The sequence below is a fragment of the Lacerta agilis genome, chromosome 1 (assembly GCF_009819535.1).
Source record: "Lacerta agilis isolate rLacAgi1 chromosome 1, rLacAgi1.pri, whole genome shotgun sequence".
In the NCBI taxonomy this organism is placed as follows: domain Eukaryota; kingdom Metazoa; phylum Chordata; class Lepidosauria; order Squamata; family Lacertidae; genus Lacerta; species Lacerta agilis.
The window spans coordinates 5,911,989-5,931,478 of NC_046312.1; the positions used below are offsets into that span (position 1 = coordinate 5,911,989).

The 19,490-nt window shown below is 47.8% G+C and overlaps 1 protein-coding gene across 1 annotated transcript; it reads left to right on the plus strand.

Moving 5' to 3' along the window:
* Nucleotides 1–2,700: 2,700 nt before the first annotated feature.
* Nucleotides 2,701–18,307, plus strand: CCDC198 (coiled-coil domain containing 198). Its single transcript, XM_033168107.1, has 6 exons — nucleotides 2,701–3,350; nucleotides 5,012–5,094; nucleotides 12,506–12,592; nucleotides 13,852–13,941; nucleotides 15,687–15,849; nucleotides 17,844–18,307. Exons 1-6 carry the CDS (start codon nucleotides 3,125–3,127, stop codon nucleotides 18,092–18,094), a joined length of 900 nt encoding a protein of 299 aa, XP_033023998.1. The 5' UTR covers nucleotides 2,701–3,124; the 3' UTR covers nucleotides 18,095–18,307.
* The last annotated feature ends 1,183 nt before the right edge of the window (nucleotides 18,308–19,490 follow it).

Sequence of the window (19,490 nt, forward strand, 5' to 3'; positions counted from 1 at the left end):
CCTCCCCTTCTCTCTTCCCTTGCCCAAAAGCTGAATTGCAGGATTCCAGAATTTAAAAGACGGGTTTTTTGCATGCAGACCCTGACGGCTGCACACGCCGCCTGTTGGCCCCAGGTTTCTGAGCGTGCGTTCTTATGCACACATGCAAGTAAACCCCACCAAACTCAGCAGGACTTAATTCTAATTAAGGATGCAACATACTGACAGTGTCAATATTCAGCAATTCCCCAGTTTGCCGGGGGGACGGGGGACGGACAGGACCGGTGCTAGGGTTTCTTGCGCCCTAGGCAGACCACCTTCTGGCGGCCCCCACCGCCCGCCAAAGCCTGCGTTAGCGGGAGGTGGGGGTGGTGGGGAGGCAAGCAGCAGCTTCTCCGCTGTAGTGGAGAAGCTGCTGCTCACCCGTCCCACCGCCCGCCCCCCGCCAAAGCCTGCTTTAGCGGGAGGTAGGGGGTGGAGAGGCAAACAGCAGTTTCTCCGCTGTAGCGGAGAAGCTGCTGCTCACCCGTCCCGCCACCCACCAAAGCCTGCTTTAGCAGGAGGTGGGGGTGGTGTAGGGGGCAAGCAGCACCTCTCCGCTACAGCAGAGAAGCTGCTGCTAGCCCCCCCGCCCCCCGCCCAAGCCTGGCCAGCGCCCCCTCCATTTTGGCGCCCTAGGCAATTGCCTAGTTCGCCTTAATGGACGCGCCGGCCCTGGGGGGGATACCTCCTTTGCAGCAACACTGCAAGTGTGTGTGTATGTGTGTGTGTGGGGGATTATTTCCTTGCAAAATGCATAGCAAGTGCACAAGGATGCTAGTAGCTAGCACACAATGCTTAAAACAAATGGTATGTTCCCGGTAATTTATCTGCAAACTGACTTTTAGGTTCAGGGGTCTCGGTTGCAATGCTATTCCGTTGCACAACAGTATCTAAACATGACTTTCCTTCCCCATTGCCAGCTCTTCATCTCCTCTCCTCCTGTTGTCCACCCCCCCACCCCCCGCCAATATGCATTTCCCATCCAGCTGGTAAAGGAAAACCACCCGCGACTGTAAAGCAAACGCTTTGCGGTATAGACATTAAACTGGTGGAGCATGAAGAGAGTTTTCGTGTGGGTGAGTAACCTGCGCCGGGGAATGTCGCTTGGAGCCATGAATTTCATTACTGCATTATGCAGCAGCGCCGCTAAAAAAGATCGTTCCCCAGCTTGCGGGGTGCTCTAGCTTAACAATCGCTTATGTCGGAAATGGGGTGGGTGGGTGCACTGCAGAGCAAGTGTTGTGGGGTGTCAGAGGCAGGGATCTGCAGAGGAAGCAGCTGCCTTCTAGCAGAACAGGCTATCTATCCAGCCCAATATTGTCTCCGCTGACTGGCAGCAGCTTGCCAGCTCTTTACCTTTACCTTTATCCATGTCTTTACCTTTACCTTTATCCAGTCTGGCTCGGGCAGGCTCAAACGCAGTATGGGTTGTTCTTGAGTTCAAGTTCCGTTGCTTAATAATAAAAGACATTTGGAACCAACGCTGACTCTGCCTCTTATCCTAGCTGTGTACCTAACACTGAGTACCTCATCCATGGCTAAAAGCCATGGTGGCAAGGTTCTGCCTCCATTGTTGTCATTGGTTGTTGAAACCCGTCTGTCTCAAGTGACAATGGAGAAGAAGAAGAAGAAGAAGAAGAAGAAGAAGAAGAAGAAGAAGAAGAAGAGTTTGGATTTGATATCCCGCTTTTCACTACCCGAAGGAGTCTCAAAGCGGCCAACATTCTCCTTTCCCTTCCTCCCCCACAACAAACACTCTGTGAGGTGAGCGGGGCTGAGAGACTTCAGAGAAGTGTGACTAGCCCAAGGTCACCCAGCAGCTGCATGTGGAGGAGTGGAGACACGAACCCGGTTCCCCAGATTACGAGTCTGCCGCTCTTAACCACTACACCACACTGGCTCTCAAGTGTGTCTCCAAGTGTGTCTCCAAGGGTAAAGTCCATTAGCAGCAAGGAAGTGACCTCCTTGGAGCATAGGCCTGGGCAGTGTGTCTGGAGGCCCTGGGCTGCCCAGATGACAAAACGACATTGATGAGGTCCAAAGGAAAGCAGAGCAAGATGTTTGGCCCTCGAACTCAGGACGCAAGGGAGAAACGTGCTAAGAGGAAGGCACGCTTGGCAAATCCACACCGTGATCAACTCCCGCCTGGAAACCAATGTCCCCACAGTGGAAGGACGTGTGGATCCAGAATTGGCCTCCATAGTCACTTACGGACTTATGGAAGACAATCTTACTCTGCTATGAGGGATCACCAAAGAAGAAGAAGAAGATGTTTGGCCCCAACTTGGTTGCAGGAGTTGCTGGAAGGATGCATACAAGGCACCATCAAACTGTCTTAGGGACTCCACTCTGGATTTGTGTAGGGTTTGCTCCTTAGATTTTTCTTCTTCCAAAGATATCCCACAAGGTAGCAGAGGTTTAGGATCTTCCTTCTCCTAGGTGGGCTCCCTTCCTAGGTGGACAAGGCCCACCGGCCCCTCACTTCCCTCTACAGCACGTGCAGAAACTGCCCTCTTGACCGTTGGACCCACTCTTGATCTCGTCTGCTCCATCCACCGGAATGCGCCAGGCTGGCTTAATGTTCAGTCCCTGTGAGACGGCTCAATCTTTCATAACAGGAAGTTCCCAGACCAGGTCAATGTTTAACTGGACTTACCAAGTGTGCAGATGGGAAGGGTCTGTGAGGGAGTTGCCATGGGGATGGGTGCATTTTTGGCTCTTGTGTGCGTCAGGGAGCGTCCTGAGGGAAAGATTCCACTGGGAGACCATTGGTAGGTTGCGTTAGAAATCCAGTTTTGTCTCAAAAGGTGGTCGGTCGAACGAGTGGCTCTGAAAACCTGTCGATTTTTTTCCTTCTTGGGCTTCACCCTTCCTGGTGGACATTGAACTCTGCGTTTTGAACCCGTCTTCAGCTTCAAACCTGGAAATGTCACCCCACTGCATGGAGGAATTCTCAGGCTGCGGGTTCCGCCCTTTTGGATCTTATCCCTATTTTGACGACTCCACACTTTTGGACCTGGGGAATGGAATGTAGGGCAGTTTTGGGAGTCGGGGCCCTTGGCTGTTCTTTCTTCCCCAGAGTGACTCACCGCTGTCCAGAAAGATGGGCTTGAATTCCTCAAAGACCCACCGGAAGGTGACTAAAGTCGCCCCTATGCCGGTGAAAGAAGAGTGGCCGCAGCTCCCGGGCATGGTGGCCGTCTACACATTCCAGAGCCCTCAGACGGGGACAAGTCGAAACACATTTTCCTCCTGGACGGAGAGGAATCTGGCATCAGACAGGCACCTTCCGCCCCTGAGAGAAATGGGAGCAGGGGCATATCCCACAGGTAACTTTTCGTTCCTTTTTAGGGTGCAGTAAAAAGGACAGAGGTGTCGTTTTTATTGGGCCTTCCTGATGATGATGATGAGTGATATCATACCCTCCAATATTTCTCCAATGAGAATAGAGACATCCCATTGCATAATGATGGGACGCGGGTGGCTCTGTTTTTTAAACCACTGAGCCTAGGGCTTGCCGATCAAAAGATTGGTGGTTCAAATCCCCACAGCGGGTTGAGCTCCCGTTGCTCAGTCCCAGCTGCTGCCAACCTAGCAGTTCGAAAGCACGTCAAAGTGCAAGTAGATAAATAGGTACCACTCCGGCGGGAAGGTAAATGGTGTTTCCGTGCGCTGCTCTGGTTCGCCAGAAGCGGCTGCCCACATGACCCGGAAGCTGTACGCCGGCTCCCTCAGCCAGTAAAGCGAGAGGGGCCTTCCCTGAAGACCTGAGAGCTGGGGGGCTCATGACTTGTACTCACGATGGTATCGGGGCAGTTATACACCCCCCCTTTCAATAGTGTTTGTACCTGCAAAAGTTTTGGGGGAGAGCAATCTGAGATTCCCAGATGAGCCGTGGAATGAGGATGGTGGATTTGACAGGCTTCTGGTATGATCTTATCATTCTTATGCATTTCCATGAAAAGGTTTGTTTCCAGGAATTCACTTCACTGAAAACAAGGACGTGAGCCTTTCTTTGAGAAATAATAATCTTGCATGGAGCATCATGTATCTCTCTCTCTCTCTAACCCCCCTGGATGATCTCATGGTAGAGGCTGCCTTGCACACATGAAAGGAAATGTTAACCCCCCTCCCCAACTCGGAAGAGGATGTGGCGGTGAATACAAATGAGTCCTGGGCATTTGGCAAACGACCCTGAGAGCTTTATGACAGCAAGTGCGCTCACATAAAAACACCTGGCAAAAAGATATAAGAAAGAAAGCAGATTCTGTTGTTTCCTCCTCAATTTTCGCACAGACGTTTTAACGCACTCATTATGCCGGAGTAGCAAATCTGTGAAGCTGCTGGGGGCCTCTCCCGTGCTCCCCCCCCCATCCCCTCAGTTAAAAAGAAAAGGGAAAGTGAAATGGATCAGTGCGTGAGAGAGAGAGCTCTGTTCCGCACACAAGGGGATCTGCATCTTCTAGAGCTAATTGACTGTTTGGGGTTGCCAGTTTCCCCAGAAAGCACTCTCCCTCTCCAAGTTCTAATTTCTAGGTATTATGAATAATTTGCAAATTAGACGCCGTCCTTATTAAGTCGTGCGAAGATCCTGCAGGTGGCATAAAGCGAAGGGGGAAAAACCCCCCACAAAACAACCAAGCCAATTTAATAAGCAAAGACGAAATGCCAAAAGGTTTGGAGAGACGGTGGTGGTGGATCATAGAACTGTAGAGATGGAAGGGACCCAAGGGTCATCTAGTCCAACCCCCTGCAATGCAGGAGGCACGACCTTAAAAAAAAGTAGTAAAAATTATATGTTGATGCAAACACAGGGTACCCTTAGTTTTCCACAGTGAAATGTAGGAGGGTGTTGAGTAGGTTAGGTTCCTCAGCCCTCACTTCAGGGGAAAAAGTGTTTAAAATATTATTATTGTTATTTGTTTATTCAAAAGCCTTTCGCAGAAACTCCCGTGACAAAAAATGCTTCTCTTTGCTCCTTCTTTCTAAGTGCCGAGGTCCGTTCCGCTAGACCTGAAGATGGAAGCGGGAGGAGAAAGCATCATCAAACAGCATCCTCCCCGAAGACCCCAGGTAAGAGGGGGCAGAGCAGGCCAGTGACATCAGGGGTGGGTGCCCGGAGCAGGTCAGCAATAACTCACACGGCGTCTGTGACACTAACTCTTTATTCAAAGAAACAAACAGCTCAGGAGGCCGGGCCTACTAAGCACAGCAACTCACCCCGGTAGATCTTGCCCCTATGAGGCACTTGTGGGGCTTTCCCACAGTTGCCTAGGTCTCCTCCTCTCTTGGGTCCTTCCCAAGCAATTTAAGACTTGGCTGAGGCGTCTGTCTCTACTCCGCCCTCTTCATACCTCTTCTGGTCCTGGGAGACCAGGGGGGAAGGGAGCTGGTCGCAGTAGGAGAGGAAGACCCAGTTCAAGAAGGATACTGACAAGCTGGAAGGTGTCCAGAGGAGGGCAACCAAAATGGTCAAAGGCCTGGAAACAATGCCTTATGAGGAACGGCTTAGGGAGCTGGGTATGTTTAGCCTGGAGAAGAGAAGGTTAAGGGGTGATATGATAGCCATGTTCAAATATATCAAAGGATGTCATCTAGAGGAGGGAGAAAGGTTGTTTTCTGCTGCTCCAGAGAAGCGGACATGGGGCAATGGATTCAAACTACAAGAAAGAAGATTCCACCTAAACATTAGGAAGAACTTCCTGACAGTAAGAGCTGTTGGACAGTGGAATTTGCTGCCAAGGAGTGTGGTGGAGTCTCCTTCTTTGGAGGTCTTTAAGCGGAGGCTTGACAGCCATCTGTCAGGAATGCTTTGATGGTGTTTCCTGCTTGGCAGGGGGTTGGACTGGATGGCCCTTGGGGTCTCTTCCAACTCGATGATTCTATGATTCTATGACCCCCTGACTTCTTCAGCAGCCTGCCTCATATCTGTCTCCTGGCCCCTCTCTTCTCCTGTTGTCAGGCTTCGGGGAAGCAGATCCTTCCCACGGTGGCAGCCAAGAAGCACAGAAACGATAAAAGTTCTTACCAAGCAATTAATTCAATGATTCACAGAGAGCGGCGAAGGAAAGCAACATTCCCTGATAATGGCATTGCTCCAAGTTAAGTCCAAGCCCCCTACGTCTCCCCTATTTTACGTCACTCCTACATCAGCTAATCTGAGCTTTCTGCCTCTGAACTTTCTGTTCTACTAGCCTCAATACATGCCTGGTCTTGGGCGAGGGGGGTTAGGAATGCTTTCCAAGGATATTATTATTATTATTATTATTATTATTATTATTATTATTATTATTATTTCTACCCTGCCCATCCGTCTGAGTCTCCCCAGCTGCTCTGGGCAGATTCCAACAGAAGGTTAAAAATACCTTAAAACATCAGTTATTAAAAATTTCCCTAAACAGGGCTGCCTTCAGATGTCTTCTAAATGTCAGATAGTTCTTTATTTCCTTGATATCGGATGGGAGGGCATTCCACAGGGTGGGCACCACCACCAAAAAGGCCCTCGGCCTGGTTCCCTGTAGCTTTGCTTCTCGCAGTGAGGGATCCACCAGAAGGCCCTCGGAGCTGGACCACAGTGTCCGGGCTGGACGATGGGGGTGGAGACACTCCTTCAGGTATACTGGGCCGAAGCCATTTAGGGCTTTTAAGGTCAGCAACAACACATTTCTGTTCTGCTGCAGTTTACCTTCCGCCAAACCCCACCCAATTCATCTTGCTTCCCTCTGTGGCGAATTCACATAACTTGTGCAATGTATGTCTTTAATTGGAAGCCGCCAATGGGCTTCTCGTTGATGAGTTTGCTGAATCCTCTTTCAAAGCCTAGAAGGAAATATGACCCTTTTTGCTTTCACGTTCCCCAGTACGCAATCCGTTTCGCACTAGCACCAAAGTGAATTTGGTGACATGGTTAGCACAGCAGCTAACGGGAAGCTTTCGTGAAGATGGATTCCCCCGAAGGCAATAATTGCACCATCGGTCCCTTAAAACGGCGGTTGCGCAGTTGAGATTGAAATTCACAGGCCTGCGTCCCGGCAAACATCCCTCGAAGCCATATCGACTGATGCAGAAACCGGTGGGAATCTTCTCCCCGGAGAGATCCCTGTTACTGTTCTTTGACTTGACAAGATCCCTCTGAAGGGCTGCTTCTCCTCCGTTCCTTTGCCTTTTCTTCCAGGCAGTGTGCCGCTCGTCCCCTTTCATGTGAGATCCCACCAGATACTTTTAGCTGGCTTGTTGATTCCTTTTCCTCGGCCTACTTCCTCAGGCTTTGAAAGTCTCGGCAGTGAGAAGGCTGAAAGAAGACCACAAGAAGCATTCCCAAGAGGACATCCGGCTCTGAATTCCATGCAGATTCCCCACAGCTGTGCGTGAGGATATCTGATGCAGTCTGGAGCAGAATTGGAAGCCCTTCTTATTTCACAACAACAACAACAACAACAACAACAACAAATTTATTGTTTGTAATAATAATAATAATAATAATAATAATAATAATAATTTATTATTTATACCCCGCCCATCTGGCCGGGTCTCCCCAGCCACTCTGGGCGGCCTCCAACAAATACCAAAATACAATACAGAGTCACAAATTAAAAACTTCCCTGAAAAGGGCTGCCTTCAGGTATTTTCTAAATGACAGGTAGTTGTTTATCTCTCTAACTCCTGATGGGAGGGCGTTCCACAGGGCGGGCGCCACTACCGAGAAGGCCCTCTGCCTGGTTCCCTGTAGCTTTGCTTCTCGCGGTGAGGGAACCGCCAGAAGGCCCTCGGAGCTGGACCTCAGTGTCCGGGCGGAATGATGGGGGTGGAGACGCTCCTTCAGGTATACAGGACCCCTCCCATTTGAGTGGGTTGCCCCAACCACTTTGGTCAACTTCCAATAAATATAAAAGCATAATGAATCATCACACGGCACTTGTACTGTGCATGCATTTCCACAGAAAACTGTGTAGCTCAGGGGTCAGCAAACGTTTTCAGCAGGGGACCAGTCCGCTGTCCCTCAGACCTTGTGGGGGGCCGGACTATATTTTGAAATAATAATAATAATAATAATAATAATAATAATAATAATAATAATAATATATTTTACCCCGCCCATCTGGCTGGGTTTCCCCAGCCACTCTGGGCAGTTTCCAACAGAATATTAAAATGCAATAATCTATTAAACATTAAAAGCTTCCCTAAATAGGGACGCGGGTGGCGCTGTGGGTTAAACCACTGAGCCTAGGGCTTGCTGATCACAAGGTCGGCGGTTCGAATCCCCGTGACGGGGTCAGCTCCCGTTGCTCGGTCCCTGCTCCTGCCCACCTAGCAGTTTGAAAGCACCTCAAAGTGCAAGTAGGTAAATAGGTACCGCTCTGGCAGGAAGGTAAACGGCGTTTCCATGCGCTGCTCTGGTTCGCCAGAAGTGGCTTAGTCATGCTGGCCACATGACCCGGAAGCTGTACGCCGGCTCCCTCGGCCAGTAAAGCGAGATGAGCGCAGCAACCCCAGAGTCGGACATGACTGAACCTAATGGTTTACCTTTACCTTTTTAAACAGGGAAATAAAAATGAACGAATTCCTATGCCCCACAAATAACCCAGAGATGCATTTTCAATAAAAGCACACATTCTACTCATGTAAAAACACCAGGCAGGCCCCACAAATAACCCAGAGATGCATTTTCAATAAAAGGACACATTCTACTCATGTAAAAACACGCTGATTCCCGGACTGTCCACAGGCCGGATTTAGAAGGCAATTGGGCAGGATTCGGCCCCTGGGTCTTAGTTTGCCTACCCATGTTCTAGCCCTTTCATGTTTTTGCATATGCCTAAAAAGAAGGGTTGCAGCTGAGTGGCAGAGCACCTGCTTTGCATGCAGGAGGTGCCGGGTTCAATTCCTGCCATCTCCAGGTAGGGCTGGGAGAGATCCTTGCCTGGAACCCTGGAGTGCCACTGCCAGTCAGTGCAGTGCAGCTTCCTGTGTTCTTATGTATACTGAAAAGTTACGATTTGTGAAGAATTCCAGCTGAACTGAGCAGCTGGCAGATTTTCCTCCCTGGGCAAATGGTTTGAAGAAGAGCTATCTTTGCAGTGTCAGTTGCTGCCACCTAGTGTCCGCACTTGGAAGGCTGTTTCTGCACGTGCTGCAGAGGAACAGGTGGGGATCGTCCACCTGGGAAGGTAGACCATTTAGGAGAAGGGAAACTCTGATCCTAAACCTCCGCTGGCTTGCAAGATATCTTCGAGCGAAGAAATGGCTGAAGAGTAAACCCTACAAAAATCCAGGGTGGAGTCCCTAAGATGGTTCGATGGCACCTTGTACGCCTCCTTCCGGCAACTCTTGCAGCCAAGCTGGTGCCAAACGACTTGATCTGCTTTCCTTTGGACCACATCAACGAGGCCGAGAGGGGGGTCTTGTTGTCTGGGGACAGCCCAGTACCTCCATACACCATGCCCAGGCTTGAGCCCCGGAGAGTGGCCACGTTTAAACAGGTACACTTTAAAAGAAGAACACTTTTTTACCATATGTGGTGGGAATGTAAAAATGTACAGTGGTACCTTTTTTTTTTTACTTTTTTTTTTTACATTCCGACCACATATGGTAAAAAAGCGTTCTTCTTTTAAAAAAAAAAGCGTTCTTCTTTAAAAAAAATATATGTAAAAATGTACAGTGGTACCAAGAAGATCAAACATACCCAAGAAGATCAAACCTATCCATTCTCAAATAAATCAGCCCTGAGTGCTCACTAGAAGGACAGATCCTGAAGTTGAGGCTCCAGTACTTTGGCCACCTCATGAAAAGAGAAGACTCCCTAGAAAAGACCCTGATGTTGGGAAAGATGGAGGGCCCAAGGAGAAGGGGACGACAGAGGATGAGATGGTTGGACAGTGTTCTCGAAGCTACTAACATGAGTTTGGCCAAACTGCGAGAGGCAGTGAAGGATAGGTGTGCCTGGCGTGCTCTGGTCCATGGGGTCACGAAGAGTCGGACACGACTGAACGACTGAACAACAACACAGTGGTACCTTGGGTTACATACGCTTCAGGTTACAGACTCTGCTAACCCAGAAATAACGCTTCAGGTTAAGAACTTTGCTTCAGGATAAGAACAGAAATCGTGCTCTGGCGGCGTGGCGGCAGCGGGAGGCCCCATTAGCTAAAGTGGTTAAGAACGGACCTCCGGAACGAATTAAGTATGTAACCAGAGGTACCACTGTATTGGGAAATGATATATAATGAATTGAAGAAAATGTTGAAAATAACATTTGCCGAAGAAACAGAAGCTTTTCTGTTAGGCATTTTAGGTCAAGACCTGCCGAAAGAGAAGAGGACGTTATTTATGTACGCTACTACGGCGGCGAGAATTCTGACAGCACAAAAGTGGAAGACTGGAGAAATGCCAACCAAAGAGCAATGGCAAGAAAAATTGATGAGCTATGCAGAATGGGCAAAAATGACGGACAGACTTCGGGAAAAGGACAACAGTGACTTTGAAAAAGAGTGGGAACCATTTATAATACACTTGCAGAAACAAAGGAAGACTATTGACTTGAAGGCAGGGTTTAAATAAACACCCACATCTTTATTATTAACAAAGGAACAGATAAAATGATAAAGGAATGATACAGTGGATTTTTAAGAAACAGCAGTATGTAATAATAGGGAAACAAAGCAGAGGTGGGAGTTGGTGGAAGCTCAGGAAGGGAGGGATGAGGTGATGTGATATAATTGTTATGGATATGAAACGTATGTAATAATAGAAAAGGAAAATTGAATAATTTTTAAAAATAATAAAAATAAAATAAAATAAAATAAAATAAAATAAAATAAGAACGCTAAGGGAATGCAGCCAATCAAAATCTCTGCAGGTTTTTTTTGGCAAGGTATACTCAGGGATGGTTCTACTATGAAACTAATGAAGCTTCAGCTTCAGGGCCCCCAATCCCAGAGGGGTCTCAGAAGCAACTATACTCCACATTGGTTTAAAAAAAGAAGGTATATCATGCATGCATATAATATTTCCCTAATTTTCACCCCCCCCCCCAAATAACTTGAAAACTATAAGGCATAGGAAACGTTTATTGACGCCAGTGACATTGACAATCCAGTACAGCAATTTTAATCAAAATCTGAGGCATGGTTGTTCTTTTTTTAAAAAGTGATCAGCCGTTGAACCACCCCACTGAAGATAACCATGGTTACACCCAGGCCTCGTTGTTGGTTGCAAAGGGGCCCCCATAACAATTCGAACTGCAAGGCACCCAAAATGTAGGTCTGCCATTGGGAATACTAAGCCCCTTTCCCTTCCTCCCCCACAACAAACACTCTGTGAGGTGAGTGAGGCTGAGAAACTTCAGAGATGTGTGACTAGCCCAAGGTCACCCAGCAGCTGCATGTGGAGGAGCGGAGACACGAACCCGGTTCACCAGATTACAAGTCTACCGCTCTTAACCACTACACCACACTGGTTGCTTGCAAAAACCTTCGTGATACAGGGCTGAACATGGAAGAGTTCCACATGTGATAATGTCTCCTGCATAAAGTGTTATGTGCAGTATGAATCTAAATTGAATATATACAAATATTGAAAAGCACTCCTCTCCTGAAAGATACCTGCTCTGGTGGGCGCCCGAGGTCTAAGGAGCTCAGAAGGGCCCCAGAAAGGTCTTGCCACCTCTCACCACCCTCCATGCTGGGTCCCGCCCCCCCGGCTGCCTCAGAGCCATTTCAGTGCTGGGCGGATGGCACAGGTGCTTTTCTGAAGAGGCATCTGGTTGAAACAATGTGAGAGCAGAATTTGCCAAGGTTGGGGGGCAGTGACAGCTGACAGGGTCCTGCTTCCCTTCAACATATAGAACCAACAGAGAAAACAACACTGATTAAGAAGGGAGTTCTAGTTTTCTCGTTTTTCCATTCATTCATTCATTCATTCATTCATTCATACCCTACCCATCTGGCTGGGTTTCCCCAGCCACTCTGGGCGGCTTCCAACAAAAGATTAAAAATACATGAAATACATGAAAACAGCAGTCATTAAAAACTTCCCTAAACAGGGCTGCCTTCATATGTCTTCTAAATGTCAGATAGTTCTTTGACATCGGATGGGAGGGCGTTCCACAGGATGGGTGCCACCACCGCGAATGCCCTCTGCCTGGTTCCCTGGAACCTCACCTCTTGCAGTGAGGGAACCACCAGAAAGCCCTCAGAGCTGGACCTCAGTGTCCGGGCTGAATGATAGAGGTGGAGACGCTCCTTCAGGTATACTGGGCCGAGGCCGTTTAGGGCTTTCAAGGTCAGCACCAACACTTTGAATTGTGCCCAGAAACGTACTGGGAGCCAATGTAGGTCTTTCAAGACCGGTGTTATGTGGTCTCGGCGGCTGCTATTTCATTTATATACTGATTGGTTGCAAACAAAACAAAACAAAACAAAAACCCTCAAACATCTCAAAGTGAAACAGTTTTGAACAGTCCAACTCTCTCTTCTTGGATTTGCAGAAGTTGGAGCCTTTCATTCTTGCAAAGGACATCCCTGCAGACAAGTTCTTAAGCCTGCCGTGTGGCGGAGCAGCATACAAAGCAAAGGTTGGTAGAAGTTCGTGAAGGAAGGAAGGATGGAGGGAAATGTTTATGCCGTAAGTACAGGGTAATCTTAGTGTCCAACCGCATGGTGCAGTAGGCAGTTTTTAAGGAGGTGCGGTTAACATTCTGGCCATGGAAGAATCATATCAAATGCATGCACTGATCTGCTTGGGCAACAAGTCCCATCATCCCTGACCATTGGCCATGCTGGCCAGGGGTGCTGGGAGTCCGGCAATACCTGGGAGGCTAGATGTTCCGTTTTCCAGATAGATCAGGGTTTCCCAAACTTGGGTCTTCAGCTGTTTTTGGACTACAACTCCCATCATCCCTAGCTAGCAGGACCCGTGGATGATGGGGATTGTAGTCCAAAAAGAAGCTGGAGACCCAAGTTTGGGAAACCCTAAGACAGAGAATGGTCTGCCCATCCAATAGGGCTGTTCAATTTCTGTGCCCTCTACTTGGGGGAGGGGATTAAACTCTCCCAATTTAGGCTAATGCTTCAATCTTTTTTCAGTTTAATAATCCTCAACACATACTTCCTCCAGAGACACAATATGTAGAACTTTAGCGTGGGAATCTGCTTGCTATGTCCCATGGTTGCAAATACTCACTAGTTGGACCAGGTTTTGCTTCAGCAAACCAATTCCTATGCCCATAGTTTGGCCATTCCCAGGAAGAACTATGTTTATACTCACACTAGGGATGAATGGAGAATTTTTGCATTTTAAAGCAAATTGGCCTCGTTTGAAACTCCTGGCCCTAAGTCACAGATCGGAACATAACGAGCCTTTGGATTTTACATTTCTCTGAATTTCGCCATACATTTCTCACCCCCAAATACATTTTAAAAGTGTGCATTTTAGGATAAAACACATTTAGGAATGAATGTATTTGGAGATTAGATGCATGTATTTAAGTAAATACAGGTGCAAGTATGAATTTAAATAAGAATTTTCTTGTAGGCTTTTTTTTTTTAAAGAAAGATAAAAACCCACAGATTAATGCAGAAACCGGATGGATCAGATTTATGTACGCATGCAAACCTGCAACAGACCAGAAACAGGGTTATCCATCATCCTTATATCACCGCCTGAGAATCTTTGATTTCAGAGAGCCTAAGAATAGAACACCAGCCGAGCGTGTTTTTGTGTCAGCTACAAATACCCTTGTTCACCTTGCCCAACGAGTGATGGATAGGACTGTGATGAAATCATGAGTTTGTTTTGCGAAATATGGGTGTCCCCCTCCTTTTCCCTTGGAAGGGGCAAGATAAAGGAGGGAAAACTGTTCTGCAACCCGCTGGAAGACGGCAGTATCTACTGAAGATGAAGATGCTGGAACAAAGGAAAGAGGTAATAATAATGCGATGCCCTTGGTGGATTTAAGAGAGAAACATGGATAATTAAGTAAAATGATGGAACTTCCATTTTGTGCATTAGAGAACAGCACTGCAGGAGGGACTACGATAAGAGATGGTATCATTCTGGACGCATTCACTGCCATAACCATAGGCTTATGACATTCAGTTGTTTATCATTTCCATTAATTGTAGAGCGTCAATCCAATTAAACAGATTTAAATCGATTCGTTTTGACCAATTTAAGATTTTTTTTTAAAATAGCGCTACTGTATACAGGTCCAAATCAGAAGTGGGTTTGATGGGATTTACTCCCAGGTAACCTCCATAGGATTGCATCCTTAGGGCCAGATCCAGCTGTGGGTTAAACCACAGAGCCTAGGGCTTGCTGATCAGAAGGTCGGTGGTTCGAATCCCTGTGACGGGATGAGCTCCCGTTGTTCGGTCCCAGCTCCTGCCCACCTAGCAGTTCGAAAGCACGTCAAAGTGCAAGTAGATAAATAGGTGGGAAGGTAAACAGCATTTCCGTGCGCTGCTCTGGTTCACCAGAAGCAGCTTAGTCATGCTGGCCACATGAACCGGAAGCTGTACGCCGGCTCCCTTGGCCAGTAAAGTGAGATGAGCGTCGCAACCCCAGAATCGTCCGCGACTGGACCTAATGGTCACGGGTCCCTTTACCTTTATACAGGTCCAAATCCGAAGGGGGGTTGATGGGATTTACTCCCAGGTAACCTCCATAGGATTGCATCCTTAGGGCCAGATCCAGCTACATAGTTGTGCTAGTGGCAGCCAACGCAGCAACTTGTGCGAGTGTAACAGAGCATTCTCCTCTCTCCTACCCGCACCGCCCCCCCCCCAAAAAAAATTGGCTTCGGGAAGTTGAGATAACACCCAGAACAGCACACAGGGGAAATAGAGGTGTGATAGTTTCATCAGGCGAGCAGAAATCTTTGTGCCAATGCTGCACTACTTTGAATGCCACCCAAAGTCAAATAATGTACCATTTAAATGCACACATGGGTTAAAACAGCATTGTAATCTGTTTTAAACTGTTTTTAATTGTGACTTGTGTTTGTTGCGACTTGCCCCGAGACCTTAGGGTGAAGGCAATAAAATAACAATAACAATAACAATAACAATAACAATAACAATTATTATTATTATTATTATTATTATTATTATTATTATTATTATTTCTTAAGCAGGAAGCCTATCTTCTTTTCAAAACTGCTTGCAGTTCAAACATTGCTTCAGCATTTAGTTAAGAGCAAGCCAGTGTGGTGTGGTGGTTAAGAGCGGTAGACTCATAATCTGGTGAACCGGGTTCGCGTCTCCGCTCCTCCACATGGGGAGGAAGGGAAAGGAGAATGTTAGCCGCTTTGAGACTCCTTCGGGTAGTGAAAAGCAGGATATCAAATCCAACTCTTCTTCTTCTTCTTCTTCTTCTTCTTCTTCTTCTTCTTCTTCTTCTTCTTCTTCTTCTTCTTCTTCTTCTTCTTCTTCTATCTGCTGCATTCTTCCGAGTGTCTCTTTGATGCAAAAACTAAGGTCAAATTTATTCCTACTGAATTGGCGTGGCACCCCCTCAAAGGATCCCGGGAACTGTAGTTTGCTGAAGATTCCGACCGCAACCCTCCGGCAGCTGCACTACACCTCCCGGGTTCCCTTGGGGAAAGTGGAAGACTGATAGACCTGTTTAAGGCCCTTCTGTGCATATGAACTAGTTATTTATAAACCTAGGCAGAACTGAAGAGATGCTTGCAGCGGGAGGCAAGACTTAACAAGCCAAAAGCGAGGGAGCTCAGCATCAGCGAAACTCTTGGGTGTGTGCCGGGAAATAATAGCTCCGAAGACGAGGAGCTTCTTGCCCTTGAGCGTGACCAGACATTTGACGGAGACCATGGTAAGTGATACTGGGGAGCTGAGCAGGTTTTCCGGTTTAAGCAACCTTCTGTGGTTCACACTGCTGCAACTGACATATACAGTCATACAGGGGCGTAGCAAGGTAAACTGGTACCCGGGGCATTTTTTTTTGTCAACCCCCCCCCCCCAGGCATGGGAAGGTCAGGTGGTACCTGGTGCGGAAAATTTCTTGTCAACCCCCCATTGATCATCCCCCCCCCCGGCAAAAAATGGTTTTACGTTATTTCGTATTTTCTTACAAAGGAATAATAACAAGTAATAATAAAAAAACTTTTATTTATATCCCGCCCTGCCTGGCCGAAGTCGGGCTCAGGGTGGCTAACATCAGATACATAACATTGGTATAAAATCAAACAATAATTAAATTACCTCCTAAAAACTCTCAAAATCAAATTAAAGTCTAATTAGATGGCTTTCCACAGGGTTAGGGTTGGGAACAAGAGTAAGTGCTCCACTGAACTGAAATTTCAGCCTTCATGACATAGGAAAACAGCCAAGTAAACAGCTATTTTGGTGGAGGAGGGTCAAGATATTAACCGATATGCATGAAATTTCATATATATAGCTATATATAGCTATATAATCCCTAGTATAGTAAGACAGGACCAAAAAAAAAATTTCCTTCATAATTTGTCACCCCCTCCATTATGGAACCAAGGGCGGCCCCCCGCCCCCCTTTGCTACGCCCCTGCAGTCATACCTCGTGTTACGAATACTGTGTGTTGCGTTCGTCATGGGTTACGAACGTGCCGCACTCGGAAGTACCGGAATGGGTTACTTCCGGGTTTGGCGGTTTGCGCCTGCGCAGATGTGCAAAATGACCTCACGGCATGCGCAGAAACACTGGATCATGTCGCGCACATGCGCAGACGCAGCACTTCAGGACGCGGACCTTTCAGGTTACATACGGGTCTCCGGAACAGATCCCGTTCGTAACCAGAGGTACCATGGTAATCCGTGACGGAGGCACGTCCGCAACCCGCAGCGCTTGTAACCTGCAGCACCGCGTCTGCCCGTGACGTGATTTGGTGCTTCTGTGCATGCGCGAGCGGTGAAACCCAGAAGTAACCCTTTCCGGTACTTCCGGGTTTCCTGCAGTCCGCAACTTGAAAACACGTAACTCGAAGCATTTGTAACCTGAGGTACCACTGTAATTAAGACACCACTTTGCTTTTTTATGTCACAAGTGGATAGTCTCTGGGCCGTGGTGTGAATGTTCGCCCTCCTTGGGTGACCTTGGGCTAGTCACACTTCTCTGAAGTCTCTCAGCCTCACTCACTTCACAGAGTGTTTTTTGGGGGGGAGGAAGGGAAAGGAGAATGTGAGCCGCTTTGAGACTCCTTCGGCTAGTGATAAAGTGGGAATATCAAATCCAAACTCTTCTTCTTCTATCTATCTGGCCCTGGGGAAATTCCTCCTGCCCACGTCTCTTATTTTTTATTAGAACACAACCTGTAACAACATTGGGCACACGTAAAACGAGCCCTCTAATTCATGATTTATTAAATTTGTATACTGCGCTGGCTCATTCCTGACACCCAAGGACCACGTTTATTTCTGGGCATCCATCCCAGTGTCATGCACCAGGGGTGGGTGGGGCTAGAGCAAAAGTGGGCACAGCAATGGATGCAAGTTTGTTAGCTTCTGCCCACACATGCAACCCCCCCCCCCCCCGCTGTGGCTTCCACCCAGGCAAGGAAGAGGCATTCTCAGAGTTCCAGGACACATTCCAAGCAAGCAAACACATTTCAGGTACAAAACAGCACCAGTGGGGACAGTTCCAAGGGCCTGGTAGAGAGCCCCGGAGGGCCACATTGAGCTCCCAATCCTGGGATTCCCCAATCTTCCTCTAGGCAAAACTATTGCAATCGATGGGCCACTCCAAGGTAGCCAAACCCATTACAGTGTTGTTATGAAGCTTCCTGTGGCCACCAGATACCCAATGCAGTGCAGCTTCTTGTTTCTTTTTATTAGGCGATCGGTGGAGCGGAGAATTTCCAAAGGAGCTTGGACCTTCTGAACCCCAAGGACAGAGGGATAAAGCGGAGACGTGGTTTCTAAAGCAGCAGGCAAGAAGGGAATCTTTCTGGGATGCATCAAGCACGGACTCCGAGAACTGGGAAGGCGATGGCGACTTGGGGAAACCTCGCCGGAGACCAGCCTTAGTGAGGACTAAGACGGAGAGGATTGCTCTGTTCGACGAGTTTTTTGATAGAGAGTTCTGAGCTAGAGAGTCACCCGAAAGCCCCCAGAGGGAAGGTCAGGTTGGTGAGGACAGAGCGAGCCTTCTAGCCAACAAGGAGAGACTGACACCGTCCCATCTCACTTCTGCCATGAACTCGCAAGCTTCTCTCTTGCTCTGCAAAATGGGAGATTTCAGCAACTTACCTTACAGGGTAGGTGTGTGAAGCGTTGGGCATACTTGGAAGCGTTATACCAATGCTCTTCCGCCACAACAGCCAAAGTCCTCAATGGCTCGAGACCAAAGGACCTGCTGGAGTGACTATATCACCAGGGGAGGCCCTGTTCTTGATGCTTCCTGGTTGGCCTTGACCCAATGACAGGGCCTTCTTTGTGGTGGTCTCCTTGTGGAATGCCTTCCCTGGTCAGCTGAGTCTCTCTCCCTCCCCCCCCCACTTCCAGGAGAAATTGAAAGGCATTCCTGTTTACCCAGGCATTTGAGGGCCAAGAGACCTTGAAATTAGGAGCTGCGAGGGAAATGCGATTGCTTTTCAATGTTGTTATATGTTCTCAATGGTTTAAAATGGTTTCTAAATGTTTTAAACATGTGTTTTTATTTTAAACTGAATTGTTTTAACATTTGCTGTTTGCCACCTTGGGCTCCTTTGGGCAGAAGGGCGAGATACAAATTTAACAATAAAATAAAATTATAAAACCCTGGTTCAGCCATTGGCATACATTGGTCAATAACTAAACAAAGTTGCATGGGAACCACAGGTTTTGCTGCAATGCTCTGCTGAGATTAGCACATTTAACAGCCTTTATTCCAGCTCAGCCGAGTAGAGTCTGCTGTCACAGCGACTCTCCACGATTTCTGGTGTTGACTTTTCTATCCCAGCTACTTGAGATAATTACCTTTTGAGTGGAGAGTTACCTTTTCAGCAGAGCTGCTAAAAACTACAGCAAGCTGCCCCCCCTAGTTGGTTTGGGGGTCACTCCTGGTTCTGGTGCAGTTCACATAAATGAGTCCCTGCCTCCCTTGTTCTCTTCGATTCAGGCGGATGGCTAGGGCAGCTCGGAAGGGTCCTTGTGAGAGCCAGTATGGTGTAGTGGTTAAGAGCAGTAGACTCGTAATCTGGGGAACCGGGTTTGTGCCTCCGCTCCTCCACATGCAGCTGCTGGGTGACCATGGACTAGTCACACTTCCTTGATGTCTCTCAGCCCCACTCACCTCACAGAGTGTTTGTTGTGGGGGAGGAAGGGAAAGGAGAATGTTAGCCGCTTTGAGACTCCTTCGGGTAGTGATAAAGCGGGATATCAAATCCAAACTCATCTTCTTCTGGAGTATTTGCAGATACCTCGATCCACCTTGATGTTTACATGATTTCCTGTACTGTTCCCTTCACCCCCCCCCCATTAGGGATCTGGCTCTCCTAGGTG